This window comes from Vidua macroura, chromosome 18 (genome assembly GCF_024509145.1).
Source record: "Vidua macroura isolate BioBank_ID:100142 chromosome 18, ASM2450914v1, whole genome shotgun sequence".
NCBI lineage: Eukaryota > Metazoa > Chordata > Aves > Passeriformes > Viduidae > Vidua > Vidua macroura.
Window position 1 is genome coordinate 3,058,537 of NC_071588.1, and position 27,685 is coordinate 3,086,221.

A 27,685-nucleotide genomic window follows, 5' to 3' on the forward strand; every position below is an offset into this window, starting at 1 on the left:
GCGCCGCGCCGCAGCCAATCAGAGGAGGGGCTGTGCGCCGCCACGGCGGGGCCGCCACGACGGGCCGGGCGCGAGAGAGACGTTCCGGGGAGAGAAGGGTCCGCGCGGTGGCGGGGCTGCTCCCCTGAACCGCCCCGCAGTGCGGCCGGGCCGGGGACAGCGAGGGCATGGGCTGCGCTTGGGCCGCTGCGGCCCTGGGGACTTATCTGCTAGACATTTTCTCTCTGTGCTGGCACTGCTGAGGCACCGCAAACACTGGGGTCAGTTCTGGGCCCCTCACGCCAAGCTAGGCCTTGAGGGGCTGGAGCGTGTCCAGGGCAGGGAACGGAGCTGGGAAGGGGCTGGAGCACCGGGAGAGGCTGAGGGAGCTGGAAAGGGGCTCAGCCCGGAGAAAAGGAGGCTCAGGGGGCCCTTTGGCTCTGCACAAGTCCTGACGGGAGGGGACGGGCTCTGCTGCCAGGGAACAGGGACAGGAGGAGAGGGAACGGCCCCAGGCTGGGCCAGGGGAGGGGCAGGGCTGACATCACAAATTTCTTCACTGAAAGAGTGGTGAAGCATTGGAAGGGGCTGACCAGGAAAGCGGTGGAGTCGTGCCTGGAAGTGTCCAAAAAACAGGCAGACGTGGCTCTTTGCAGTAGGGTTTGGTGATTGGTCACAGGTTGGACTTGATGATCTTGGAAGTCTTTTCTAACTTTAATGAGCCTGTGACTAATGGAGCTGGCCACACCTGTTGCAGGTGAGGTACAGGTGACCAAGGGCAGTGGCTTGGTGGGGTTACTGCTTTTGGGAGCTCTCTAAACAGACAAGAGTCTGGTTTAAAAAGGAGATGTTTATTCTGCACAGGCTGCAAGGTGGAGGTTTCCACAAGTCAAGCAGCCCAGGGGGTAAAAGTTACATCTTTTATACAGTAACATTTAGACAAACCCACCTATCTAATGCATTTCCTCTGTGCTCTGACATGAGCATTTCCACGTTACAGAGGACACCACAGAGTGAATTCACTCCCCTCCGGATTTCCTGCAAGTTAATTGTGATGCCAAAAAGGTGTTTCCACATGTAAGTTTTTATTTTCTCAATAACTTGTTAAAGTACTTGATTAAGGCATCATATTCCCAAAGAAAATACTCCAATTATTATAATGGTTCTCATTTTTCTAAGCGAGAGCAAAACAAAACTCAATATTATTATACATCTGCATGTCCCTGGGGATTTCCATTGCTCTGCTCCTGATTCGTGCCTGGGGGTGGGGAGAGGAGGAGGAGGAGGCAAATCAAGCTGGGGTAATTTTCTAGGATACATTTACATTTAAGAAACTTAACATTGTAGCTTGCTGCTGCTGCTGGCGTAATTAATGATCCTTTCCTCGCCTTCAATGAACTCATTGAGCTGTGTCTGAACACAGAGCCCAGGAAGTAACAGCAGCTATTATGTTTTAAAGGGCAATTTGCTGACATTTCCTGAAAATAAAGCCCGGTGGCCTGGGCGGAAACACGGAGCTGGTGGCGTGGCAGGGCAGGGAGGAGAGGGGGTGAGACAAAGGCCGGGCTGAGCAAGGGCTGGGAGGGAAAAGGAAACGACAAACATCTGGTTCTGATGTTTCTGTGCAAGGCTCTGGAGCCAAGGTGTGAACTCTGCTGACAATCCTTCAGTGCGTGGTGCAGAGAGAACATTTAGAATACACTTTTGAAGGGTGTTTAAATCAGTTCTCAGCCTGAAACCCAGCAGTGAGAGATGACTCTGATTGTATTAAATCCAAGATTAGGTAATGCAGTTGAAGAAGTCATCTTTTATCTCACCTAAAATAGGCTGTGCCCAGCAGCGAGGCCAGAGGGGGCACCAGGATGATCTGAGGGATGGAGCATCCTGTGAGGAAAGGCTGAGAGAACTGGGGTCGTGCAGCCTGGAAGAGAGAAGTTTTGGGGTCACCTAATTGTGGCTTTTCAGTGCCTGAAGGGGCCGACAAGAAGGAGAGAGACTGTTCACAAGGGCCTGGAGTGACAGGACACTGGGAATGGCTTCCCACTGGCAGAGGGCAGGGTTGGATGGGGTTTTGGGAAGAAATTCCTCCCTGTGAGGGAGGTGAGGCCCTGGCACAGCTGTGGCTGCCCCTGGAAGTGTCCAAGGCCAGGCTGGATGGGGCTTGGAGTAATCTGGGATAAGGGAAGGTGTCCCGGCCAATGGCAGGGGATTGGAAATAAATGATCTTTAGGGTCCCTTCCAACCCAAACCATTCTAATTCTGTGATTCCCTGATCATTCCCACAGCCATTAATATCCAACCTGAAATCCCCAGATAAAGCCCAGCCATTCAATTTGTCTTTTTTAACTTTACTATTAAATTTTGCAGATTGTTAAATTGAAACCAAATTCATATTCCTGGGAAGAATCCCTTCCCTCCCTCTGGCTCTGGTGCTGTGTAAAACCTTGGGGGATTACAGAGTCGTTGTCACCTGTTTTTTTGGTGGCAGAAGGAAATGGGACATCTCGCAGTAATAGATTTAAATCTTTTAATGCTGCTTTGGCACAGTCCAGGAGGCTCAGCAAGGGCAAGGCTTTTATTAATAGAACCTCTTGAAATGCTCCTTTTCACCCACGGAGGAGCTGGCACAGTTCAAGAGCCTCGTTTAAAGCCCTCAGCGTGGTTACAGTCTGGGCACGCTAATGCAGAAAAAGTCATCTCCAATCACATGTTAAGGACATGATTCATCCAGATCTGCCCAAATTAAGGCAGGAGTGGCAAGTGCAGCTGCCAGCACTGTCACCAGATCTCAGCTCTGTCAGGCCCACGTTACTCCCTAAAACATCTGTGTTTGGGAGGATTTCTTGTTAGCAAATCCTTAACAGAGAAAAAGGGAAAATGTTGGGTTTTGCTTGGTTTGGGACAGCTTTTACCCCATTGCAGCGACTGCATGGGGAGTTCTCATCTTTTAATGTAATATTAATAACAAAAATGTGTTATAACTTGGTATTTCAAGGATGACACTGAGTTGACAGAGTTTAGATGACATAGAACTTCTTAAAAAGCAAACTGTACTGATATTTTTAAGGTGACTTAAAGCAATCCCTTGCATGAGAAATGTGAGGAATGTGCCATTGCAAGCTCCAACGTTGTATTCACAAGGCTCTCCTATTTTTTTCTGTCACTTTGACTAAAACAGCAAGCTATTATTGGGGGGAAAATGAAGTTTTTTTATTAAGTTGTACACAAGTTCAGAGCATATCTAAAGCCTGTCAGGGAGCATAAGCATTTCTGAAAAAAGGTGCCCTGATTTTGAATTAAAATATGGTGTCAATGCAAATCCAGAAGCTGGGCTGTGTGCACTATCTGCTCTTACTGAAGCTGCCAGGACCGTGCCATTCACGTGGCAATTACACACCTCTTTTTTTTTCCCCTTTTTTACCCTCTTCTTGTATCTCATTTGCTCCAAAAATAGATCCTTCCTGCAGAAATTAGCAGATTGCATCCAACCCTTTGTAGGGGTAAATTTGATTTGTGCTCTGTGTTTATTTTCAGCCACTTTTGTCTGTTCCTCTTTTTGGCAAAGCCCTGCCTGGTTCTTGGCCCTGCGTGCTCTTACATAAAGCTTTCCTGAAGCCTTGGTCAGGTTTGTACTGCTGGGTTTTCTTTAATGTCATCTTCTGGTTAAAAGCTTTCAGTTCTTGTAATCTGTGATTATTATTTTATATGTGTATATATATATATGTATATCCCACTCATAGCCTAAAGAAAATAATAATGGCATCTAGGAGCTCACTAGAAGTGGATTTTTAAATAATAAATACTTTCTCAAGTTTAATGGTTCTCACCAAAGGCTTTGGTAGAATAAAACTGAAAGAGGGTGGATTTGGGTTAGGTGTTAGGGGGAAATTCTTTACTCATAGGTGGGCAGGCCCTGGCACAGGGTGCCCAGAGAGGCTGTGGCTGCTCCTGGATCCCTGGGAGTGCCCACGGCCAGGCTGGAGGGGCTTGGAACAGCCTGGGACAGAGGAAGGTGTCCCTGGCATGGCAGGGGTGGCACTGGAGGGCTCCACACAGGGAGAATCCACGGCCTCCCTGGGCAGTTCCAGAGCTCTGCCACCTTCCATGAGCTCTTCCTCATGTTGAGGTGAAACTTCTTGTGGTTTAGTTTATGGCCATTCCTCTTCATCCTGTCACTGGGCACCACCAAAAAGAGCCTGGCACCATCCCCCTGGCACCCCTTGGAGATGGAGGTATGGGTTGATGAGATCCCCTCTCGGCCTCCTCTTCTGCACGCAGCTCCCACAGCCTCTCCTCCTGAGAGAGATGCTCCAGATGCGTGCCTTCCGTGCCTCCGTCCTGGAGCTCTTCCCTCCTGTCTGAGGAGCTGTGCCAGGGCGGAGTGGAGGGGCCGCAGCACCTCGGAGCCACCATCGGTGCCACTATCGGTGACTGCATGGGTGCCACGCTCCGTGCCCCACCGGTGCCACTGTCAGTGACTACATGGGTGCCACGCTCCGTGCCCACCATCGGTGCCACTGTCAGCGACTGCAGGGGTGCCACGCTCCGTGCCCCACCGGTGCCACTATCGGCGACTGCATGGGTGCCACGCTCCGTGCCCCACCGGTGCCACTATCGGTGACTCCATGGGTGCCACGCTCCGTGCCCCACCGGTGCCACTATCGGTGACTCCATGGGTGCCACGCTCCGTGCCCCACCGGTGCCACTATCGGCGACTGCATGGGTGCCACGCTCCGTGCCCACCATCGGTGCCACTATCGGTGACTCATGGGTGCCACTATCGGTGCCACGCTCCGTGCCCACCATCGGTGCCACTATCGGTGACTCATGGGTGCCACGCTCGGTGCCACGCTCCGTGCCCACCATCGGTGCCACGCTCCGTGCCCCACCGCTGCCACCCCCGGTGCCCCCGCGTGTCCCGGCCCCGCTCGGGGCATTTCCGCGCCCCCTCGGCCTCGCCGTGTCCTCTGCTCCCATTGGTCGCTCCCGCTCGCCGTCGGGGCGTAGCAGCCAATAGGCGCGCGGCGCGGCGGCGCGGCAGCCAACGGCGTGCGGCGCGGCGGCAGGGCCCGCCCTCCGAGCGGCGGCCCGGCGGGGTCGGCGCGGGGCGGGGGCGACGCGGCGCTGGAGCGGCGGGAGCGGCCATGAAGGTGAGGGAGGGGTGGGGAGCCGTGAAGGTGAGGGGTGCGGCCAGCCGGGAAAGCGCTTCGCCCTCTGCGGAGAAGGAAGGAGGGAGGAGGGGGCCAAGCGGGGAGGGTGACGGGGCCGGGAGCCCGGCGGGATGTCCGGGCCGGGCCGCCCCTCCCGGCTCGCCTCAGGCCGCGGCCGCCGTCCCGCCCCGCTCTGAGGGGCGCCCGGGCCGGCAGCGCCGAGCGAGGGGCCCCGCGCTGAGTCAGCAGCCGGGCAGGGCCCGGCCGGGCCTGTGAGGGGCACAGCGGCGGCTCCCGGGGGGCCGGAGCCCCGGGCGCTCCCCTGAGGCGCCGCGTCGCGCCCGGCGCTGTTGGGCCGTCCCGGAAAAGCTCTGCTTGGTCCAAAGGTGGGTGTAAAGAGGAAGTTTCAGTTAAAATGATTAAAAATAAATCCCTCCCACCGCTCTCCTGTCGTTCTGCGGCTTTGGTAGCACACGCAGCTTGCACAGGTGTGTCAGGAGCAGCAGGTGAAATCCTCGTCAGCTGAATAAACACCCTTAAAGCTGAAAACAGCAGCAGCGAAGTTGGGACACAGGATTTTGCTCCTATGAGATGCACATAAGGTATGGAGAGGGACGGTACCGATGGCAGCTTGTCCGTGGAAGTGGAGACTGATGGTTTTGGTGCAGAAATTGGGAATGTTTTGATTAATTCTCTAGGGAGGGATTTTTTTGCTTTAGCGTGTTTAATTTGTGTGTTGTGTTGGTGCTTTTCAGCACGGTGGCATTTCTTTTGCAGAGCAATATGGAGAGTCTAGACACTGTAATTCAATTATCAGTTAATGACCTGAGGGCACAGAAGGAATCCACAGGTGATGTGAGTTAAGGAGAAAATTAATGCCCACGTAGTCCTGCCTTTCAGCTTAAGTGAGTGGTTGGCAGCAAGATAAAAATTTTCTGTTTGATACCAACAACTTCGGTGTGTCCAAAATGGGTGACGAAAAATTCCTAAAAATACATATGTTTGGTGTTGACAGTGGTGTCTGAACAGTTGTTACAGGCTCTGGTATAAAATAAGTCCAAGAAGCAGGTGTTAAACTCTCAGGCCGGGGTTGTGGTATCAAATGTCTCATGTCCCTTTGGTCACTGTGTGTCCTGCTGCTGCTGTGACCCCCTGAGGCCATAGTTGTGTAGAAAAGGAAGTTGAATTTTGACAGGTCCTTTTGGTTCATTATTTTATTTTTCTGTTATTTAAATGTGGCTGCTTTGAAATATTTTAGATACATAATTAGCTCCTCAGTTTTGAAGAAGAGGTGATGAATGAGAGGAATGGTTGTGTTACAGTTTTCCCTTAAGATGAGAGGAAGTATTTTTCAGAAGTTCCAAGTTTTAAAACTCAGAGCTCTGCTGAACTGTCATTGGTTTTCAGGATGTATTTCTGGAAAGCTAATTCCTCTTGCCTAATAAACCAGAATAATTATGTTTTGTCCAGGGAAAATGAATCTGAATGCATTTCCACAGTGCTTATAATGGAGAAGTATAAAACAAGCTTTAGTTTGGGGCTGGAGTGAGCTGTGTGAGCTCCCTGGAGGTCAGGGAAGGGCTGCTGGAGTTCATCTCCTGGAGGAAGCTGAGGAAGATCTCCTGTGCCCAGGGCACAGAGGGTTCTTGCTTCACCAGGATGAATTCTGCTGTTGAAATACCCATAATGATGAGTAGATCTAACAGATGAGAGGATTTAATTAGAATGTATATTTGATGTTGTAACTGAAGCTCCTGTTCTTACCTTTTGTGCTCTGTGGTTTGAAGGGAGACGTTCTGGCCCATCCCCAGTTATTCTGGCATTAAGTTCCCACAAATGTCAGAGGATTCTGTTCAGTTCAGGCCAAATGTGCAAATTCATCTAGAAATTGGTGTAGTTACACCAGGAATTAAAGCACCATGTCACAGAGCTGAAGTGTGTGTTCTGGTTGGTTGGGGTTTTACAGCAAGATTTCAAGCAAGAAGTTGGGGTTTTACAGCAAGATTTACAGCAAGAAGTCTCAAAAGCAATTCTTTTCTGTCTTGGTGCTTTGGAAAAAAAAAAAAAAAAAGATGCTGCCCTGGAATGAAAAAGAGAACAGCTGTTAAAGGAAAAAACATGAAAAAGTAATTGTGTTTAAAGGAAGTTGCACCCTCAGTTTCCTTTCAGGGAGAACTGGATGTGATTCTGTTTGTCCCTCATGTTTTTTCTAGCAGGTCTCAGGGAGCCACCTGACAGTGATTACACTCGTGACCTGCCCAACTTGGAGTCCAAATTCCACCTTTAACTAGAATATGAGCTTCTGATAGAGAATCAATCCAGTGCTAAAGGCTTCCAGGGATAAAAAATAGCACTTTGCTTATGTGTTCAGAATTCCCACTGTTTTAAGATTATGTGACTCAAAACTGAAATACAATCAGTAGAAAATAAATATATTTAGATTTATTTTAGCTTTTGTTAGACATTCTGTAAGGCAACAAAGCAAGGAGAAATCTTGAAAAATGTTTCTTTCTTAGTGAAACCAGACTGTAATTATCTTCTAATGAAGGTTGGTTTTCAAGTTTGAAAGCCAGGAGTGTTATTTTAGAGAGAGTTTTGTTGTGAGTCATGGGAGAGCTGGGTGAGTTCTGGAGCAGATCCTGCAGGGACAGTTCTGCATTAATCATTGGAAGTCGCTGTTTCTGCCTGTCACCGTTTGGGGTTTGCCCCTCACCTACAATGGGCTGCCAGTCACTCCTTCCTTGCTCCACTGTTGCATCACTCCTCAAACTCCTGACTCTCTTTGTGGGAATTGTCCAGAAGAGGAGTTGTGAGTGTGAGCTCCCTGTGCCTGCGTTGGAGGCAAATCTTTCCCCTTTTGGTTTCAGCTGGGAGCGGAGCTGGTCTGGCACAGCCCTGAGCGTGCCGGGAGCCCGGAGCTCCGGGAGCTGCTGCTGGGGTGATGGCAGATGGAGTGAAGCAGCTCCTCAGCAGCAAGTCCCATCTGATGTGGGCTTCCAGATCCTGATTGTCTGCGTTTGCTCTGTGGTGTTTTCAGGCGGGAGCTACTTCCATGTGGGCTTCCTGCTGCGGGTTGCTGAATGAAGTCATGGGCACGGGAGCAGTGCGTGGCCAGCAGGCTGGCTTTGGGGGAGGTGCTGGCCCCTTCAGGTTTACACCAAGCACAGGCTTCTCAGCATATCCAGCTCCTGCTGCAGCCAGCACCAACATCGTCTGCAAAGCCTGTGGACTTTCCTTCTCAGTTTTCAGGAAAAAAGTGAGTATATTTCCTATTGCACTGGATTTTTACCCCTCTGAACTCATCTGTGGCATACTGGGAGATGAGTGTTTTTCTCAGAAACCTGAGGCAGATATAGGCCTCGGGGAGGGAGGAAGTGCCTTATTCTGAGGTCACAGGAAATGATTGTCAACCAGGATTAGAAGTTAGTAAGTCTGATGCTCATTAGTCAGTGACACGTTGGATCTGGGCTGGCCTGGAAATTAATGGACTCTGATTTTTAAGATACATGTGTTAGCTTCAGAATCATGAACAGTAAATCAAATCTGGTATTGAAGGTGGCTCCAAACAGTGGCTGAGTCCTGGAGTGAACAAACTGGGTGATGGAAAATTTAAAACCTCACAATACAGTATTAGAGTTTCTCTCTGGAAGTTCTCACGCAGTTCTGGTTATTTCCTGACCAGCTTTAGTTCTTCTTAAGGCTGTTGTGCTCCAACAGCCTCTTCCTTCTTTGGGAGGCAGGTTGGTGGGTTAATGCAGATAAATAAAACTGAGATAATTAATATTTTATTATTTCTGTGTATCACAACTGTCTGGGATTGTTATTTTGTCCCCTCAGTGACCTAATCCTCTGCAGCTCTTTCAGGTATCATGAAGCCTCTTCCCTCAGTTTGTTTTCCCTTATGTGTCCTGTTCACATGGCAAGGCTTTGTTGAGTGAAGCATTGTGTAGGGACATTTCTGAAGCCAATATTAATTTACTACAATCATGAAAACTTTGAGGAGTTTGGGTTTGTTCACAGCAGCTGGAAGCTGACAGTCTTGCCTATTCCAGCTTTTGTGTATTGTGAGTCCTTTGAACAAAGCTCTCTTCAGAAGTGACATCTGGGATTTTGGGACTGTTTCCCTCCCATGTGATTCATCACATGCAAGGCCTGCTTTGAGTTCTTGCAGTCAGTTGAGGAAGCAGTAGGTTCTCTAAAGTCTGGGGTTATACTGTTGTTTTACACACATGAAAGCAGCAGTGACAGTATGTTCAGAAGTATTTTAACAGACCATAAAATTGGTTTTAGTTTCACTTGTTGTCTAAACTACAAGTTGACTACTTGATTAATTTGTTTATTTGTAATATTTGTCACTGAAACCTCAAATCAGCTTCAGTAGTGCCAGAAGAATGAGGGACTCCCTGGGAACACTTGCAAAATTGACAGGGCAGTTTTCTGTGTTTAAATCTTAAAAATTGTCTGTCACAACTGACAGTGGAAGAGCTAATGGTAAATTCTGTAGCCTGGAGAAGCAGAGAGCGGGGCCTGGATTTGTTTCCTGTGACCCAGAGCTGAATGGTTCCCTCCTTTCCCCTCAGCACGTGTGTTGTGACTGCAAAAAGGATTTTTGCTCAGTTTGTTCAGTCCTACAAGAGAATCTCAGAAGATGTTCCACTTGTCACCTGCTGCAAGAAACGGCCTTCCAGCGCCCTCAGCTAATGAGATTGAAAGTGAAGGATCTGCGTCAGTACCTGATCCTCAGGAACATCCCCACGGACACCTGCAGGGAGAAGGAAGACCTGGTGGACCTGGTGCTGTGCCACCATGGCTTGGGGGCAGAGGAGGACATGGACGCTGGCAGCTTGCGCTCGTCGCGGTCACAGAGCTCGGGCTTTTTTACCCATCCCTTTTCCACGTCTGTGTCCATGTCAAACCCAGGAGAACTTGCCAACAGAAGGGGAAGCACAGGAAGTGGAACGCCTTCACGGGTACAGTGATTAACATGTTTTATGCAATAGCATTGCTTTATTTTGTAGATTTTTTTTAATAGTTATGTATCAATTTAAAATAAAACACCAATTGATACAGTTTGGAGAGACAGGAGAAATACTTTTTGTACCCTTCACCTGAAAGCTGGAGATAATTAGCAAAGATTCCTAGTTCATGTTAGAAGTGACTTAAATCTGGAATGATTAGTAGCAATTGGAACTTCAAAATGTCATTTCATTGTCACCTGAGATCACCTTGGTAGGAAGGAAGGTGTTTTATAAGGGAAAAACATGGGGTTTTATCCTGATAAGTTTCATTTTGTACACAGGGACAAACTGAAACATCTGTAAATAATGAAGAAGAAGAAAGTGCAGAAGAGCAGGTGAGATACGAATTATCCAAAGAATAGATTTTTGGCATGTGACACCATAAAGTGTTTTATATCTCTGCCAACATTTGGCCTCATGCTCTGGTTCTTCCAGAGTTTGCTGTGTCTAGCAATGAATGTCTGCACACACTGGCTTCAAAAAGAATTAAACTTTAGCCAAGCTGCTGCAGCTTCACGTGCTCCAGCTCTGGTGCTCTGAAGTAACCAGGGCAGTTAAAAGCACAACACTGATGTGTTTCAGACCCCGGGGCTGGCCAGGAAGAGAGCGAGGGCCTCCCTGTCCGACATTTCCAGTCTGGAAGACATCGAAGGGTTGAGTGTTCGGCAGCTGAAGGAAATCCTCGCCTGCAATTTTGTCAACTACTCAGGATGCTGTGAAAAATGGGAACTTGTGGAAAAAGTGAGCAGACTATACAGAGAGAGCGAGGAGAACCACAAGACACGTAGGTTTATACTTTATTTCTGCTTTCTTAAGACTACTGAGTGTCTGGTTTGGTTCTGCCAATGGAAGAACTTGGTATCTGACCTCTGTCTGCTCTGCTGGAACACCTGGAAAATGTGTTTTAACAGTGCAGGCTCCCCCTAGAGTAGCTGAACATGGCTGTAGTGATTAAACAAAGCTTTCCAGGATTGTGCTGGTTTTTTGAGACTTTTCTTCCGAAGCTTGGAGAGCTCAGCTTTCACGGTGAAGGTAAAATTGCACAACTGAGAACTGGTTCCTCAGAGAACTGGAACTTGGCACCTCCCTGTGCTTTGCTGGGTTTCACAGGGCATTAGCCAGAGCTCCTCTGTTGCTGTGCAGATCAGGGCACTTTAGGTCTGTTACTGCAGAATTAAAATCTACAGTGACAAAAGTCCAAGTTCTTTGGTCTCAGTCCACATTTTCATAAGGTTGTTCTGTGGCTGCAGCTCAGTGGCTGCTGTTCTACCCTCTGCCCCACACAGCATTTGGAGACTTTCACTTGTGTAGTTTGTCCTCTGACCAATTCTTGCTTACACAAAACTTGGGGAAAAAAACGTGAATTTAAGGTTTATTTTTTTTCGCCATTATCTGATAGAATACTCAGTTATTGATGGCAATGGTGACTCTATGCAATGAGACTTGACAGGTTTTGTTCACTTCTGCCATCTTTATGGCCTTCTTAAAGGCCTAACTTAAGGCTTCTATTTCTTAGTCTGCTTTATTATTATTATTGTGTTTAATCTTCTGAGGAAAGTGTTCTGCCAAACAGCGAGCTCTGACGTGGAAACCCAACACGCTCTGATTTTTAATCCAGCACGTTATTTCGCAGTCATTACATTCTGAATTGAAAACAAGTTTCTTGAGTTTAAAGAATGAAGCCAAATATTGGATGTTCACTTGAGGAGCTTTCTAGTTCTTATTTCTTTGCTTATTTTTGGAGGAATATAGATTAATTCATAGCTGGGGGTTAAAAAAGTTCATGTGAGGGGATGGAGCATGGCTGGGCTGGAACTGCCCTGGCTCTGCAGCGCCCAGAGCCGTGACCTCCCTCTCTGTTGGTTTGCAGAGGGGGAGAGGATGCAGCTGAACGAGGACGACGACAGCCTGTGCCGGATCTGCATGGACGCCGTGATCGACTGCGTGCTGCTGGAGTGCGGCCACATGGTCACCTGCACCAAGTGCGGCAAGAGGATGAGCGAGTGCCCCATCTGCCGCCAGTACGTCGTGCGGGCCGTGCACGTCTTCAAATCCTAACCCAGCCCTGCCCCCCGTGCCCCGGGCAGGATTCCTGTGGGCAGGATTCCTGTGGGCAGGAGTGCTGGGCTCTGGGGCGCGCGGCAGCGTTGTCGTTTTGGTGAAACTTGGCCTCTTCAACATCAAGATGTGGAAGTTGGTGGAAGGTTTTTCAAGCAGCTCCTGCAGCGCAGGGCTGGGCAGGCCCAGGTGCTGCCCCACTGACCTTACAGCCCCACAGAGTGTTGGAGTCAAACTGTTTACAGCAGTTCTTGCTCTCTTCTGAAGAATCTCACCTGTCCTTACGCATTCAGCACTCGGCAAGTGGTCAGCAAACACCTCTGCTTGAGCCTGTTAGCCTGCGGTGTTCTCTAGTGCATTAGAAGCAATGAATATATCAGTTGATTATTCAGCTTTTCCCTAATGATAGAATGTATCTGTTCCGACAGCCTGGCCGTGGTGCTGGTGTCGGACACGGCTTAGGAAGCACTGCCATGAACTGTTCCCGCACAGAAGCCCTTAAGCAATCTTGCTTTATGCTGATTGCTCCCTCTGAATGTCTGTCATGACACGTGTGCTGTCTTGGCTGTTCTCTGTCAGTGTACAAAACACTCCATCACTCTGCAGGGCTCAGGGGCCACACCGGGCTCTGCCTGGTGGGCTCCAAAAACCAGTTACTAAGTGGTTTTTAGTTTAGGAATAAACTATTTTTTTAAGAAGGGGTACTATAGTAAACCATGTTAGCGTGGTCCTTAATCCGCTCATGCCTGTTGTAACTATTAATCTGTGATGATTGTACTCCATGTGCCCAGCCTGATGTTACTGTGAATCCTGATCAGGGGCACCACCTCCTTGCTGCTAACGTGGAATGTACGGCGTTACTAACCTTAACTGGGGAGGGGGAGGCAGGAGCACGGACAGTTCTTGTTTAAAATCTCCTGTTCACAGACTTTCACCCAAAGCCAAGTCACCCAAACCAGCTTCCCAGGGGCTGCTGAGGGCCCTGTATTGCTGCCAGCCCTTGGCCCAGGGTCAGGCTCAGCTTTGTGCCATGAGCTGGGATCCAGGTCCTGTCAGATCAGGAATTGTAAGGGTCCCTGTAGGATGTCTGAGCAGTGACCTGGGGAAGGGAGCAGCAAGAGGACCTCGTGCTGGGGGTGAGAACAGTGTGCCTGTGACCAAGCATGGCCACAACTGTGATTGGTGAAGCTCACTGTACAAAAGAGGTGAGGAAGAACCATGTGTGGCCAGTTATTCTTTAAGCAGAGTTGGTTAAAAAATGTACAGTTTCTCCTTTGATTTCCCATGTGAAATTCCAGTAAAGTTCCAGAACAAAGGCTGTGCTTGGCTGAGGGTGCAGGACCTGAGAACTGGACCTGTGCTGCACTGGCACCTGCCATTTTTGTGAATCCTTAAGCTGGCTTGGAAGGGAGAAAGCAGCTCCTCCTCACACAAAACACAGCTCCAAGCTCTACTGGGTATTTTTCAGAAGGGAGCAAACTTCTCAATGGCTTTATTTTTTAGAAGTAACTTTTTAAAGGTACTTAATTCCTGGAGTCTGTCCAGAGGGGAGGCTAATGAAGACAGACATGCCCTCGGTGTTATTTCCATGCTGCTCATTAGCCACTCAAACTCAATAAAGATGGGTGATGGGCTCTCTCAGCCTCTGTCTCTTTTCTTACCCAGCCCTGGCAGTGCTGAGGGTTACTCAGCTCCAGTTTCAATGTTCTCAAGCTGTCGGTGCTCCTGGAGCCTGACCTGGGCAGATCCCTGGATGTAACGAGGCCCTGGAAAATGCTCAGAGCCCTGGGCCAGAGCTCCCTGCAGCCACCCCCACCCTGCCCCGACAGAAACGTGCAGAGCCAGCGCCTGTTTTTGTACAATTGTTTATACAAATTCAACAAAGGTAAAACTGCATCAGGAAGGTCTACGAAAACAACACCGTACAACAATGGCACTTATGAATGCAGAATTTTACAATCAGGAAATAACCATGTTATAAACCTTAAATGAGAACTCAACTCACACTTCAAAGAAAGAGAGACTACGTTTGACCATTTATTCTACTGCTGGACTCACTGTATAAATTAATTTTATATTGAGTACAAGAGCTCATGCTACAGAGTGAAACCCTCCTATGTGCAAAAGCTGAAATTGGAATTTTTTTAAAATTTTGAGAAAAAGGTGATTTCTATACAGATAAAAGTGTTTTACTTCAACTATAATTTACACCTTATTTCCACAACATGCTTATGTCACTTCTGAAGTATACAAAGCAGGATATAAACTTCCATTAAAACATGCTTTAAGTTGAAAGTATGAACCTACTTTTCCTGACCTGGGCACGTTTGTAGATAGATACTGCCTACGAAGTATAGGTTAAGTTCTCGCCTACCATAAGTAAAGATAAAAATTGGCAATCAAAACCGAAACACTGGTAATGCATTCAAACATTGCATAAATAATTTTTAAACAATTTTTGTACAAAAATAGTTCTGCATAATGTAAGATGTAACAAAACAAAACGTGTTAAGAAGGCAGAAATGCAGTGCGTGGTCCACTTAAATGACACCAACTTTTTTTTTTTTTTCTTAAGAAATGAAAAGCAGAAATCAAATTTACACTACCAAGCACATGCTGTGGTACTTTAAATAACAGTATTTCTTGGAGCTCAGTCCTCTTCCAGGGTGTGAACAATTATCATCGGTAACAGTCGCCTTATGAATTTGCATAAGAGCCAGTGCAGGTCATCCCAGGTGGACTGAATTAGTGGCACAAGTTGAAATTCTTAACATGGGTAGTTTCACGTTGTTCTCTCCTCAACAAGAGTTGTAAAATCCAATCGTGGCATTTTCTGATATTCCAAGTTCCCAATTGAAAATAAAATCCCTACGTGTTCTTAGTCCCTTCCCCCCCTCACCCCAGTATTTACACGAGTCCTTTAACTAACTCAGTTTTTGCAGAAGTTTTTCTTCCACCTGCCCGAACTGGACGCTCACGGACATCTCTGCTATGAACTGCTCACAGCCCTCCTTCGTCACTTGCTTGCAGTACCTCAGGTCGATCTGGCAGATGTTCCCACAACGTTTGAAGTAAGACAGGCACTGGTCAGTGACCTTATTGCAGTCTGGGGAGAGCAGAGGGGAGAAATTCAGCACTGAGTTTTTCCTCCAGCTCGAGGAATCCCCACCAGCTCCGTGCCCATCCCCCTGCAGTTGTGTAACCCATAGGATCAAGCCAGGCAGCCCAGATGTGCAGAAAATCCCCCGGGAGGATGAGCGTGGACACAACAGCTCCTGGCAGCTGCGGGGCCATTTCCACCAGCAGCACATCGTGGCAGCAGCTGCTGCCAGGGAGTTACAGCAGGAGCAGGGCAGGGCTGGGACAAAGCCCCCTCAGAGCTGGGATGCCCGGGCAGTTCCCTCCCCCACGTCCCTTACCTGATAAATTAATTTCCGTTAACGAATCCCGCGTGGTGGTTCCGACGGCGGTCAGCAGGTTAATAGACTGATCTGTCACGTGGTTACAGTAACTGAGATTGAGTTTGGAGAGCAGGGGCATGTGCCTGATGATCAGCCGCAGCGAAGCATCCGTGATATCCAGCCCGGCCAGGCGCAGCTCCACGATGTTCCGTAGCTTGCTCCGGTTGTCGATCTGACCTGCGGAGCAGAGGCAGCCGGTCACTCCCACGAGCCCCACCCTGTGCTGCCAACATCTGCAGGCCTCTATGAAATGCACCGTGACACACAACACTGCTGCCCTGGGTCAACTTCAGACGCTTTTGCCTGTCTGGAGCTTTGGAGGGAACATCAGCAGGAACACTTGCCTATTTTTGGAACAGGCATGTGGACAAAGCCACCTCCTGATTTCAAAACAAAAGGGATGAAAGTAACTGCAGGGGCCCAGCGGAATTACAAGTCGGGAATAAGCAGTAGGCTGTGCAGTGCATGCCAGAAAGCAGATCTGATTTGCTCAAAATTTCACCTGAGCTGAAATCCGGGCGAATGTGGCATGACCCACAGAACTGCTCCTTCCCTGAACTGGAAGAAAGTGTTTCCATACTCTCTAAAGTACACCCGTTGCAGCCTGAAGAGAAGAAAGTCAGACAGAAAACCAGCACAGTGGCTCAGATGATGGTTCAGCAGCCACAGAACATCCCTGTCACCCCAGGGCTCCAGCCAGGAGTGCTGCCAAGTCACTACCTCGAACTCCCCGGGGGCAGCACGGCCCCAGCCCCGCCAGGCTCGGCTGTGGGGGCTCCTGCCCGTTTGCTCCAAGGGGGACTAAGCACAGAAGAGGCCCCGGGGGTGGGACGGGGCTCCGGGCTCCTCCCGCCCTTACCTGGCCGGTTGTCCGTGGGCGGGGACAGGAGGTCTCTCATTTGTGCGTCTTTCAGTCCTTCTGCCCACTGCACGTCCAGAGTTCGCAGCAAGGGACAGCTGGAGCTACAAAGTGCCGACACTGCTATCCATGAGCACCCTGATAACAGCAGGTCCCGCAGACCTGCAGACACAGAACAGGTTGGAGCACTGGGACCTTCCCAGGCACATCCCAGTGACCTCCACTGGCACCCCCAGGCTGCTCTGACCACGGTCCCCTCCTCCTGCCCAGCTCTCCATCTGTCCCACCACTTGGAACTTCACTCCTTCCCCCAGTCCCCTCAGCCCTTTCCACAGCAGAATTCATTACTTGCTGGGCAAGACCTGCCTCAAATTATTTTAACTGAACATGTCAAGTAGTCAGAAAAAATATTTTTGTCTCATTTTAACCCACTGATGCTTTACTGTTACACATCTCCAGCCCTCCTAGTAGAGTCTACTCCTCTTCTAGGCCACCCCAGTCCCTGGAGACTTTGCCCAGAGGTTCAGTTTGGATACAGACTGGTTTGTTATACAAACTGGTTTGTGATCTGGTGATGAAAACACATCACTTACCTGGCAGTCTGTTGATAAGCCAACTCAGCTGCTTTTTAGATATATTTGTCCAGCTAAGATCAAGGGTTACAGGCTGTCTCCTAATAATGCCACTAAGCATAAGTGGAGTGATGGATTTACAATGGTTTAAATCTATTTTGGTCCATAATCTTTTGTCACAGCACCTACCCAAAAAGAAAAAAAGCCAACAGCACTTAATTTGGCACTTGTTTGGATTTTGGTAAGGCTTTAAAAGGTGTCATTAAACAGAAGGAAAAACTACAGCATTTAACTGAAAATTACAAAAATAAGGCCAAGTATTGCAAAGATAAACACAACCCTACACAATGTTACGTAAGTTTCAAGTTCCTCCATCAAATATATCCTGCGATAAAGCATGGAATTATTTCCACAGAATTACAAGAGCCAACAACTTTGGATCCCATTTTAAGTCATCCCAGCACTTACTAAAATCCATTTTATAGCCTGAAGACAAGTCACCACTCCTTCCTTATATTTTGACATGAAGTCTGATTTAAATAATATTCCCATTTACTCTGTGTTTTCCTTACTTAAAACGAGAAGATTTGGGAAAATCTTCCCAAAAGATCTTCCCAAAAGATCCTCCCTCTCCTGTTGGGTGTTTGTGTTTTCCCTATCTATGTGGATTGTGTCTTTTTACTCTTTATGGGTCTCTAAGGGCAACACCACCAAGTCCTGATGAGTGTGCAGGAGTCTGCATTTTCTTGGTGTTTTTTTTTAATTAGCAAATACTGTATTTAAATAGAAAATGCATTTGGCAGGTTTCAGGGACATCAAGCAGCCCACGGAGAAGACACTCCACACACATCACCTCACACTGAATTATCAGCCTCTCTACTTTGTGCATGTTCTGTTAGCAGGCTGTGCTGGAAAGGAGCCTGTTGCAGTCTGTCTGTCCTTGTGCACAGCAGGAGTCACCAGAGCCACAAGGCCTCACTGAGGGGTCACTGAAACCTGTAAATCTGCACTAAAGCTTCTGCTGCTGCTGTGCAGCCACAGCTGTGTCAGGGCCACACGGTACCTGAGCACAAGGGACACGCTGTGAGCAAACACCATCAACAAAGGATTCCTGCAGAACGTGCTCTGCTGGCACAGGGAACAGGCTGGCCCTCCACAGGGAGACAATCAGCACAGCCCTTGTGAGGGGCACACGGTGGGATCCTCACTATCTCAGTAGGTATTTAATAATTGAACTGCACAAATGCTGGCAGTCAGGAAGTCCTGGGGCAGAATGACACCAAGACTGAGCCAGCCTGGCTGTTCCAGCAGCAGAACACTGCGGTGTCTGACTCCAGCACAGGCTGCTCCAGAGCCTGGCAGGCTGACACCGAGTCTGACACACACAGCTCCACCAGAAATGCTGGGAACTGCTGTTTCTGAGAAAGCAACACGAGACCTGCCACTTCTGCTGGTCACCCCTTCTGCCTGGGCTCACCAGAGCTCCAGGGACAGCCCAGAGCCCGCCCCAGGAGACACCGGTGCCTCCATCGCCCGCTGTCCTTCCGTGCCCATCCCACCACACCTCGTGTCCCGCCCTCCTTACCATCTGTTCCAGGTCTTGCAAACTCTCATACAGATGCACAAGTCTCTATGACTGAGGTAGCTAAAGACAGCCATCCAGACTTCCCTCTGCATCACGTGGGCTGCCCCGTCATCCAGGGGGAGCGAGTCCGGAGGGGGGCTGATGGGAGGTGGCCGGATAACGTGCCGCTCCATCTGGATGCACTTGGGGGGCGACAGCGAGGGCGGGGGCCGGGCTATTCCCCGGGGGGTGCTGCGCAGGCTGGGCATGAGCTGGTGGTGCCTCAGCTCCCGGGGAGTCCCGTTCAACCCTTTGCTGAACCTATGGAGTCTCTCGCTGTTGTTCAACGCACGCTTGGGTTCCTCGTTCTCGCTCTCCGGTTCAGATTTGATGGGTTGGTGGTTCTCATTGGCAAGGCTGTTCTCGGTTTTTTGGATCTCCTGGTTAAGCTCTTTACTGAGCTCCTTGCTCAGTTCCTTATTGGGAAGCCGCCTTTTCCTCCTCATCTTGAACTTCTTCTTGTCCCTGGGCTCGGCGCCCTCCGTGCTGGGCCCTGCTGTGGGCGAGCTGGACCGAGACTGGTCGCTGTCCTTGGACCTGGGGGGTGCTTCTGGCAGCTCGTCCTCGGGCTCCTGCTTGAGGCGCCGCAGGGGTTTGATCATGGCAGTTCGGTCATCCGGGGCCTTCCACGATCGCCGCTGGAAGGAAGAGACAAGGGCTGACTGCGGGAGCTGAGCAGCGCTTCCAGCAGCGCTTCCCATGCGGATGCTCCCGCACAGGAGCCCTGCCCGGGCCGGGCCCCCTGCCAGCGCCGGGCCCCACCCATCCCAGCCCCATCCCAGCCCCGGGGCGCAGCCACCGGCCAAAGGTATCGAGTTCAAGAGCCAGCAGGGATGAGGAGTCCAGCTACTGGCTCGCTGGACTCAGGAGTGACAAATGTACTGATTCACCGTGCAGATTCCTGCACATTCCAGGGCCTTGCCCATCTCTGAGTGGATCATTTACACACACAAGATCAGCAGCACACCATGGACAGCTTTGTCCCTAGCAGGCCACAAGAACCCAGGCTTGGGCCACATCCACTGGGCACCCACATCAAACACTGCCCAAGTGCCCTCACGTCATGGTCAAAAGGGCCATTCCCAAAACCTCTGGGATCACAGCTGCTATCCCGGCTGCTGGACACTCACAGCCTCCTTTAGATGCTCCTTTACACCCAACCAAACCGTGGCCATCCCCTCCAATCCCTGCAGAACAGGGAATGTGACAGGACCTTCCTCCTGCCCCAGTCCCTGCTCCCAACACACTGCTCTGCACTCTTCCCCACTCATCCTCCCCCTCCGATTCACCAGGCTGTGTGAGAGACACAAACCGAGGCCTGGGAAGGCTTCAAGCCTAATCTGATCACCACAAGCAAGAAAGAAGTCACCAGCTGTTAAAATGAAATGGTTCTAATAAGGAGATCTGGGCTGGCAAGGAGGGAACTGCTGTGAGCACACTTGTTGTGTCAGAGGGCTCCTGCTTTCGCTTTCCCAATAATTGGATCAAGGCAGTGGCTGTGTTCCCAAGTTTCAGCCCGCGGCGCACGGTGGAGAAAGCTGATCACCCTGCCTTTAAATTAACATATTATAAAGGGAGAAGTTACACAGTAAGTTAATGACAGGTTAGAATAAAACATTTCTACACCAGGCCAGTGCAGCTCCCAGCACCCCTCATACAGGGCACTGATGGGTGCTCTGCTTACAGGCTCTGGAATTCTGTGATCATGCCAGGCTGTGAGGGCAGCAGTGCCAGGACATCCCTGGCTCCCTGGGGGGAGCAGGGACTCCAGGGTGTGCTGATGTGCTGTGGCACAGCCTGCAGAGGGGCTGTGTGACTGGGGCAATGTTCAACCACACAGGGAGGACCAAACATCAGCACAGGAACAAATTTCTATTCCTTGGGTCATCAAAACACAACTGGCTGCTGTATTTTAATACAGGACACCAGAAGAGAAAATATAAACCCAGACGGTGCAGCTGAACTATCCTGGAGTTAAAGGTTTCCATAAGAGAGAGATTCTGTAATTTCAAGAAGTAAACAGGATAACGTTTTCTTTTCCAAGAAGAAAGTAAAAAACCCAAACACATCTGTTGTGTTGTGTGGTGATGTGGTGACCCACAGTGCCTTCCTCACTGGGGAGAGTCCAAAGGGATGGGAAAAGGAAAGCATGGCCAGCAAGCAGCTATGCATGAACTGCTACTGTGAATTTTGCTTTCTCTCCACCAAAGCAGCCCAAATCCCTGCCTCTGCCATCCTGCAGCATTCCCACTGTCCAGCCTTGCAGGACTGACTGACTCACACCCCTGGGAGCTTCACAGGCAACACTAGTCCAGCCACTGATTCTGATTTTACAGCCATCAGCCACTTTAGTCATGAGACACAGTAAATTGGAGCCCTCATTTCTGCCTCTGCAAACCAGCATTTCTGCAGATCCCAAGTACCACATTTTGGAATCTACGTGAAAATTCAGAGTGTCCCTGCCTGGCCTGAAAAGTCCTGACTGTCACATTCAGGGCCAAGTTGTCTACCCAACTGCTGGGAGCAGCTCCTGCTCTCTGCAGGCACCCCAAGGTGTCCTTTCCAGAGGCTTCCCAGGGTGGTGGCACAGCCCCAGATCAGCCCCAGATCAGCCGCCAGGCGCCACCACGTGGAGAGACCTGAAAAGGCTTCCATGAAAAATTGATTATCACCTTGTTCCTACTCTGAGCATCTTGTGAAGACTCTTCAGTTAAAGTGAGTTTTCCAGTACCTTGAATAAAACAACAGCCATAGCCCAGTGTTTTCAGCCTCTGAACATCAACCTGAGTGTCCCTGTTCAAGCCACTGTCCTGTCAGACCAGCAGCTTTTACCAGAATGGTAAAAAATCCCAGTTCCTCTGGGAACAATGTGGGACCTGGGGGTGAGCTCTAAGCCAGGAGAGCAGAGACACCAGCCCCAGCCAGCCCAGGCTCTGTGCAGCCCCATCAGCAGGGGGCTGTGCCTTACCCGCTTTCTCATCGTGGGTTCCTGGGACTTCTCGAATTTCCGCTTCCTCCACAGATGCACCTCGTCAGACTTTCTCCTCAGGATCGAGTCGACCGGGGCCTTTTTGGAATGTTCCTCTGATTTCCGCCTGGGAGTCTCCTCGCAGTCCCCTTTCCGTTTGGCAGCATCTGGCACTTCCTTGTTGTCTCTGTTAATTTTCTGCTCCTTCAGCAACGAGCCCGGGAGATTTGAGGCGTATTTAAATCCTGGTCCGCGCTTTTGCTTGTACGCCAGAGAGACACAAAACACAAACCAACTTTATACCTTATGCATCTCCCAGCTCTTCACGTTGCCACCAGCACTCCAACACTGCTGGGTTGGTCACTTTTTAACTCACAAAATGATTAGTAAGGAATTAAAAGTTTTAATTTTCCTGAGGTTATTTTTCTAACTACACACTTTCAAGTGTCTGTCTCAGTCTGCAAAGAAATAGCGTTTCACTAATTCCAACAGACACTCCGGGTTTTGCATAATTGCTTGTGAATTTTTAATTTCAGGAATTTTCATTGTCAAAATTAACACTCAGCAGTGCACATAACTAACCTAAATATTCCCCAGGTGCTGGGTGAAGCGTTAGTACAAGTATACAAAAATTACTGAAGAACAGAAAGCTGTGAGCTTGTCTCCTTCAACTCAGAGAATCATCATGGAATGACCCACATAATCCTGGAATGGCTGGGGTTGGTAGGGACCCTAAAGATCACCTCATTCCAACCTCCCACCATGGGGTAATTAAGAACAAAACCTGAATTAAGCACAAACCCAAAAGCTGGTATTGGGCTAAAGTCTATCTAGAAGCCAGAGGGAATGCTTAAGATTTTGTGTCTCATTCCAGCACCACTTATTCCCATTAAACTCACTTTTCCAGTTTTCCCTGCGTGGTTGCACTTCGGACACTCCCAGCAGTTCGGCAGCTCATCGTTAACCACACCATCCGATTCCTTCACCTGTGGGAGACACAACCATTCACAGCTGGGCTGCACAAGCCTGCAGGAAGGTGATGATCATTCCAAGGCACACTGTACAGCTCCTGGTTTTCTGGGATGGACTGCAGCCCTCCCAGGGGAGCAGAGGCACCGTGCTGCCGGTGCTGAGCAAGCCCCGGGTGCTGCACAGCCACACAATGCGGGAGGAAGGGACGTTGGCCAAACACATCTGACAGAGGGCTCAGCTCTGGGCTGTCCACAAGATCAGTGACAATCCCAACCCACACTCTGCTCTTGGAACAACAGAGAACACCCCGAGAGCCCAAGCAACCCCCCAAACCCAGCGCTGCAACATCTCCAAATGCCCTCCCACACCTCGGGTTTGCAAAGCCCAGCCCCGTGTCCCCTGGAGAGGCACAGCCTGATCCCTCCACAGGCAGGGTTCTCACTTGCATTAATCCCATGGGCATTTTTAGCAGCACAGCACCCTGCACTGTAATCAAGTGTTCCTTAAAATACTTTTCTTTCAGGATCAGAACTAGCAGTCCCAGGCTGCAGCCCTCCAGCCCATGTGCCAGTGGGGATGGTGGCTGCCAAGGCAGCTCAGAACAGGCACGTTTGTTCACAGACTGGACACAGAGCATTTCCAGGCCTTCTCACACCCTCAGATCCTCAGTCAGAGTAAGGGGGAGAGAGGCTGATGACTTCACTACCTCCAACACTGACACTCTGCTGTCTGAAAGAAACTTATGCTTAATGTTGTTACACTCCAGCAAAAGCACAATCCTGCCCTACACAGCTGGAATGTTCCTCATGTCTGCATTTTCACACAGGAGCCTGGAGTGCTTTCCAAACAGGGAACAGGCATTTCAGAAAAGACATTTCTGTGAATGAAAAGCAGAGCTAAGATACACCCTCCACACATACACACACTCACTCACAAGTGGCACATTCCCACTTAAGGGTTTCATTACATACTGAGAAATAAATAACTTGGAGAAAAAAAAAGAAAAATACTGATTTATTACTACTGTAGACAACAAAAACATGCTGCTGTCCAGACTAACAGCTGGGCACTGGCAGCAGCAGTGTGGCTGCAGGAGACAGGAACAAGCACGGGCAGGGATCTGCAGATTTTTCATATTTCTGAAACATTTCCTCCTCTCCTCCCAGTGCAGGGAAAAGGAACTGGCTGTGCAGGAGCAAGCCCTTGGATTTAGGAACTGCTTCCTCAAGTCCCTGAGCCAGAGAGCAGCCATTCTAGTTTCACCATCCAGTGAGAGTGATGACATGTCAGTCTCTCAGCAAGACTCTTAGAGTTAATAAATAAGTAAATGAAGTGGGCAGAATTTAAATACTGGTTTTATCACAACTGTGTGCCTTTGAACCTTCTTTCCCATGGTAGGTGTAAGATACTCCAGGAGTTGTTGTATACATCTCTGCCTCAGGGGAACAATTCCTGGCCCAAGCCCAAGTTTGGAACAAGTTATTTCCCGCACTGAATATAGAACAAGTGCTGCTGAAGGGAAAGCATTGCAGCTCTGTCCCTTCTGTGAAGTTTAAGGAACTGAACAGATGTGAGGAACTGTAAGCAAACTAATTAGATACACACAAACCTGCCACTGAATCTGTCCCAAGCCTTTCAGGCTGGGTGGGAGCCAGTTCTGAGCGTTTGCTGCAAACAGCAGGTGGGTGTCTGAGGCACAGCGTGAGGCGTCACAGAACCCTACCTGCAGCACGAGGTCAGCAACTCAGATCTGAGCACGAGACCTGGAGCTGGGGACTCCACTTGGTAGGGATATGGAGACCCCAGGATGCTGATCTGGCATCCCTGAGGGAGAGCCATGAATTCTGGCAGTGCCCAGACTGAAAAAGGCAGTGAGACACACCTGGGCTGAAGCTGTGCTGGAAAAGGCCTTTGTATCCCTGCTGCTCTGACAAGGCACCTAAATATTCACTTCCATTTTTATCACTACATTCAGCTGAGATGGAAAAGAACAGGCTCCTAGTGGAGAAAGAAACCCCTTCTCCCTAAGGAAACAGCATCAGATGCTGCACTCAAGACATGCTAGCTAGCAATGCCAGCAATTTGAGATGAAGCAAGAAAAATTCACCACTCTTGGTTCAACTCAAACACTGTGGAACAATGAAAGGCAGTGTTCATCCCAAAATCTCATGAGCTCCCTCTGGAAGCAGCGCTGTGCTTGCGAAACTCTCACCAAGATCATTTTCATAAGAAACCCGTTCAGCAAAACAAGCATTTGTGTTGGTGTGGTATTTTCAAGGAAAGAAGGATGTCAGGAGGCTCCTGTGACACTTCTGAGCACATGGAACATCCTGCTGTCCCCAGCACAGCTCCAACACCAGCACTGCAGGTGCTCTGGTACCCAGGGCCCCCACAGAAGCCCCTCAAGGCTCAGTGTGCCAGGGCACAGGTACACCTGAGCCACCCTGAATTTAACTCCTCAGAGACGTCCTCTGGCACTGCTGTTTCATGGAGAAAAACCCCCATAACATGAACAGCCTTATCAGGGAGCTGGAAGAGGATGGACTTCAAACCACAACCAACCTGCCCTGGAGAATAAATCACCCCCTGCATGCACCAAACTACTCCACAAGCTCTGGGAGATGCATCTCGGAGGGAATTCACTCCACATGGGAATAAGCCAGGAAAGGACATCTGCACTGATCCAGTTTATTCCAGTCTCCCCCAGTAGTACATTTGCCAGACATTAAGCTGGAGATGACCAGCAGTTCACATGGTGCTATTTCCCAAGTGGGACAGGAAGGCAGCTGCCCTGGGGCTGGGGCTGCATCAAAGGCTATTTATGGGCTCCATCCTCAGGGCTCAAGGGCTCGAGCAACATGTAAACATGGCTAGAGATTTCTGTCTTCCAGGAAATCATGGAACCTGGAAATAAAGAGCAAGGAAGGATCTAAGGAAGAGGTTCCATTTTCCTTTTGCTGTTCTCCTGAGCAGTCTCATTTCACCTTCCAAGATGATTCTGAAATTCTACCAGTGCTCTTTTGCCTCAGGAAATAAACAGCACCAGTTACCCACCATTTCAGCTCAGCAGAAGCACTGAGAAATCAAAATAAAAGACACACAAAGCACACAGTAAATCCCAGTGTTTAATTGTCAGGAACACCCAAAGCAATGCTGTTCCTAGTTACCAAAGGAACACTCAGAACACCACACACGTGTAAGACAACAAACAGCACTTGCCTGACTTCACAGATCTGACCCACATCCTGTACTAGTCCCAAATGTAGTATGGGGAGAGGAAGTCATACCTGAGCTGCCACTAGACAGCAACTGTCCTCTGAACTCAGCCCTGAGGCACCACTGACACTGCAAAGGCAGAGATGGGGGTGCACGGGGCTCTTCCAGCAAGGGTTGGAACAGCAAAGCAGCCAAAATTAAGGTACCTCTGAAAATGAGTAGCTCCTTCCTCTGCTTCATCAGCCCCCAAAGTTTTGTTTTAAGCAGAGCCAAACAAGCAAAGCTCCTTTTCAAAGCCCATCTGTGGCAGCAACTGAGCACCAGCTCCATGAATCAGGGAGAAGGCACAGCTCTGGTTTGCCAGCTCCCCACATTCTGCTCTAATAAATGACAGCACAGAGCTTGGTGCAGAACCACGTAGAGCTCAGGAGAAATGAAGCCAGGAGAGCTTCACCCCGGGCCTGCATAAGGAACACACACACCTCTCCTCCCAGACATCCCAGAAGGGCCCAAACGCTGCTTTCTGGGGCATGGTGTGTCAGAACACATTTGCTTTGGCAAATCACTTTAACCATAAACAAATCAGCAACAGGAAATGGCTGATCAGCTGAAAGAAATCAGCTCTGGAGAGAGGCAACTTCTAAATGCTAATGCAGGAAGATATGCCCCAAATGACACTTTTGTTACCAGCAAAGAATACAGCTGCTCACAGGACTCAAGTCAGCCAAGGGTGAGCACTCCTGCAGCCTGACACTCGCTCAGGCTGCTCTCCAGAGCTGCACTCCTGCTCCAACAGTTGCTCCTAACATCTTTAGAGCCAGCTGCCACCCTAAGGCACATCTGTGCCTGGACCTACATGAGCAGCCAATTGTTCATCTGCACTTCGTGGGACTCAGGAAGAAGCTACTGAGATGGATTTGTGACTATGTCACCCTGGAGTACAGGCAGATTGCTCTGCCTTCCCCATCCCAACTGAAACACCTCACTTCCTTAAACAAGGGGCAAGAAGAAAGAAACAAATCAGCAAGATCTTCACACACTCAGGGCATGTCCAAAGCCAGGAGCCCTGCTCCCAGGGAATGCTGTTACATCAAGGACCCTGCCTGCTGGTCAGGGCTGAGTGTGCCACAGATCTCACCCAGTGCTGTGCTCTTCACACCAGCTCCCTGCTCACTTCTCATCTGTCCAAAGATGAAAACCTAAAAGCTTCCCAATTTCTGTGCACCACTTTTACATTAAGGTGATAACTAATTTAGCTTTTGTTTCCAACATGTATCACATCCTTGTACTCACCTTAAGGCATCCTGGGTGTATGATTTCATTACAAATGGAGCATTCCATTAGCATGAGATTAAACTTGCTCTCCTCCTCTTCCACAGTGTCCTCTTTCCCAGCTTCTCCACACACCAGACACACAGCAGTATGAGGCAGCACCGGCTGTTTATGTATCAGAAAGAACTGATCAAGATATGGCAGACATGGAAACACAAGAGCTCAGTGTGCATTTACAGTTTCCTCATTTCAAACGGGAGATTAATAGGGATTAATTGTGCAAACTGACATGAAGGTAAAAAAAACAAAGAAAAGGTAACAAATTAGAGCTGGGTACCAGACCAAGCTCCATAGGACACATTTCACCCTGTAGCAATACAGGTTCAGGGAGCATTACTGGGATGGATGAAAATGCATTTTTGGTGGGTTCCTTGAATCTGTGAGCTGACACAGACATTGGCATGCAAGTCACTTCACCAGTGTACAATGGGAGAGGAAAGAATCACCCTAGAACATCACTATTCACATCCATTAGG

At 49.4% G+C, this 27,685-nt stretch overlaps 2 protein-coding genes across 7 annotated transcripts in view; one reads left to right on the forward strand and one right to left on the reverse strand.

The window, feature by feature from the left end:
* Window positions 1-42: 42 nt before the first annotated feature.
* RNF34 (ring finger protein 34) lies at window positions 43-13,846 on the forward strand. 4 transcript variants are annotated; one of them, XM_053993622.1, is made up of 8 exons: window positions 43-260; window positions 980-1,056; window positions 3,514-3,604; window positions 8,167-8,385; window positions 9,710-10,099; window positions 10,429-10,482; window positions 10,730-10,931; window positions 12,018-13,846. In XM_053993622.1, the coding sequence occupies exons 4-8, from the start codon at window positions 8,182-8,184 to the stop codon at window positions 12,203-12,205; spliced, it is 1,038 nt and encodes a 345-aa protein (XP_053849597.1). In that variant the 5' UTR covers window positions 43-260; window positions 980-1,056; window positions 3,514-3,604; window positions 8,167-8,181; the 3' UTR covers window positions 12,206-13,846. The 4 variants fall into 4 exon arrangements, with proteins under 4 accessions (XP_053849597.1, XP_053849598.1, XP_053849596.1 ...); XM_053993623.1 differs by lacking the exon at window positions 3,514-3,604; XM_053993621.1 differs by lacking the exons at window positions 43-260; window positions 980-1,056; window positions 3,514-3,604 and adding an exon at window positions 5,063-5,129.
* A 208-nt stretch (window positions 13,847-14,054) lies between these two features.
* The window catches only part of KDM2B (lysine demethylase 2B), a 113,690-nt gene continuing 100,059 nt past the window's right edge, over window positions 14,055-27,685 (reverse strand). For 2 of the 3 annotated variants that reach the window (XM_053993620.1, XM_053993618.1), the window contains 9 exons: window positions 27,171-27,314; window positions 22,589-22,675; window positions 21,690-21,950; window positions 18,683-19,359; window positions 17,119-17,282; window positions 16,526-16,687; window positions 16,169-16,270; window positions 15,625-15,843; window positions 14,055-15,311 (listed from right to left, as the gene is read on the reverse strand). In XM_053993620.1, coding sequence (XP_053849595.1) covers window positions 15,130-15,311; window positions 15,625-15,843; window positions 16,169-16,270; window positions 16,526-16,687; window positions 17,119-17,282; window positions 18,683-19,359; window positions 21,690-21,950; window positions 22,589-22,675; window positions 27,171-27,314 — 1,998 coding nt within the window. In that variant the 3' untranslated portion in view covers window positions 14,055-15,129. The remainder of the gene's footprint in view (window positions 15,312-15,624; window positions 15,844-16,168; window positions 16,271-16,525; window positions 16,688-17,118; window positions 17,283-18,682; window positions 19,360-21,689; window positions 21,951-22,588; window positions 22,676-27,170; window positions 27,315-27,685) is intronic. The other variant, XM_053993619.1, reaches the window with a different exon arrangement.

Coding starts and splice junctions, on each gene's coding strand:
- RNF34 (XM_053993621.1), top strand. Junction 8,386..9,709: donor TCTCAGTTTTCAGGAAAAAA/GTGAGTATATTT, acceptor CTTTCCCCTCAG/CACGTGTGTTGTGACTGCAA. Junction 10,932..12,017: donor CGAGGAGAACCACAAGACAC/GTAGGTTTATAC, acceptor GTTGGTTTGCAG/AGGGGGAGAGGATGCAGCTG.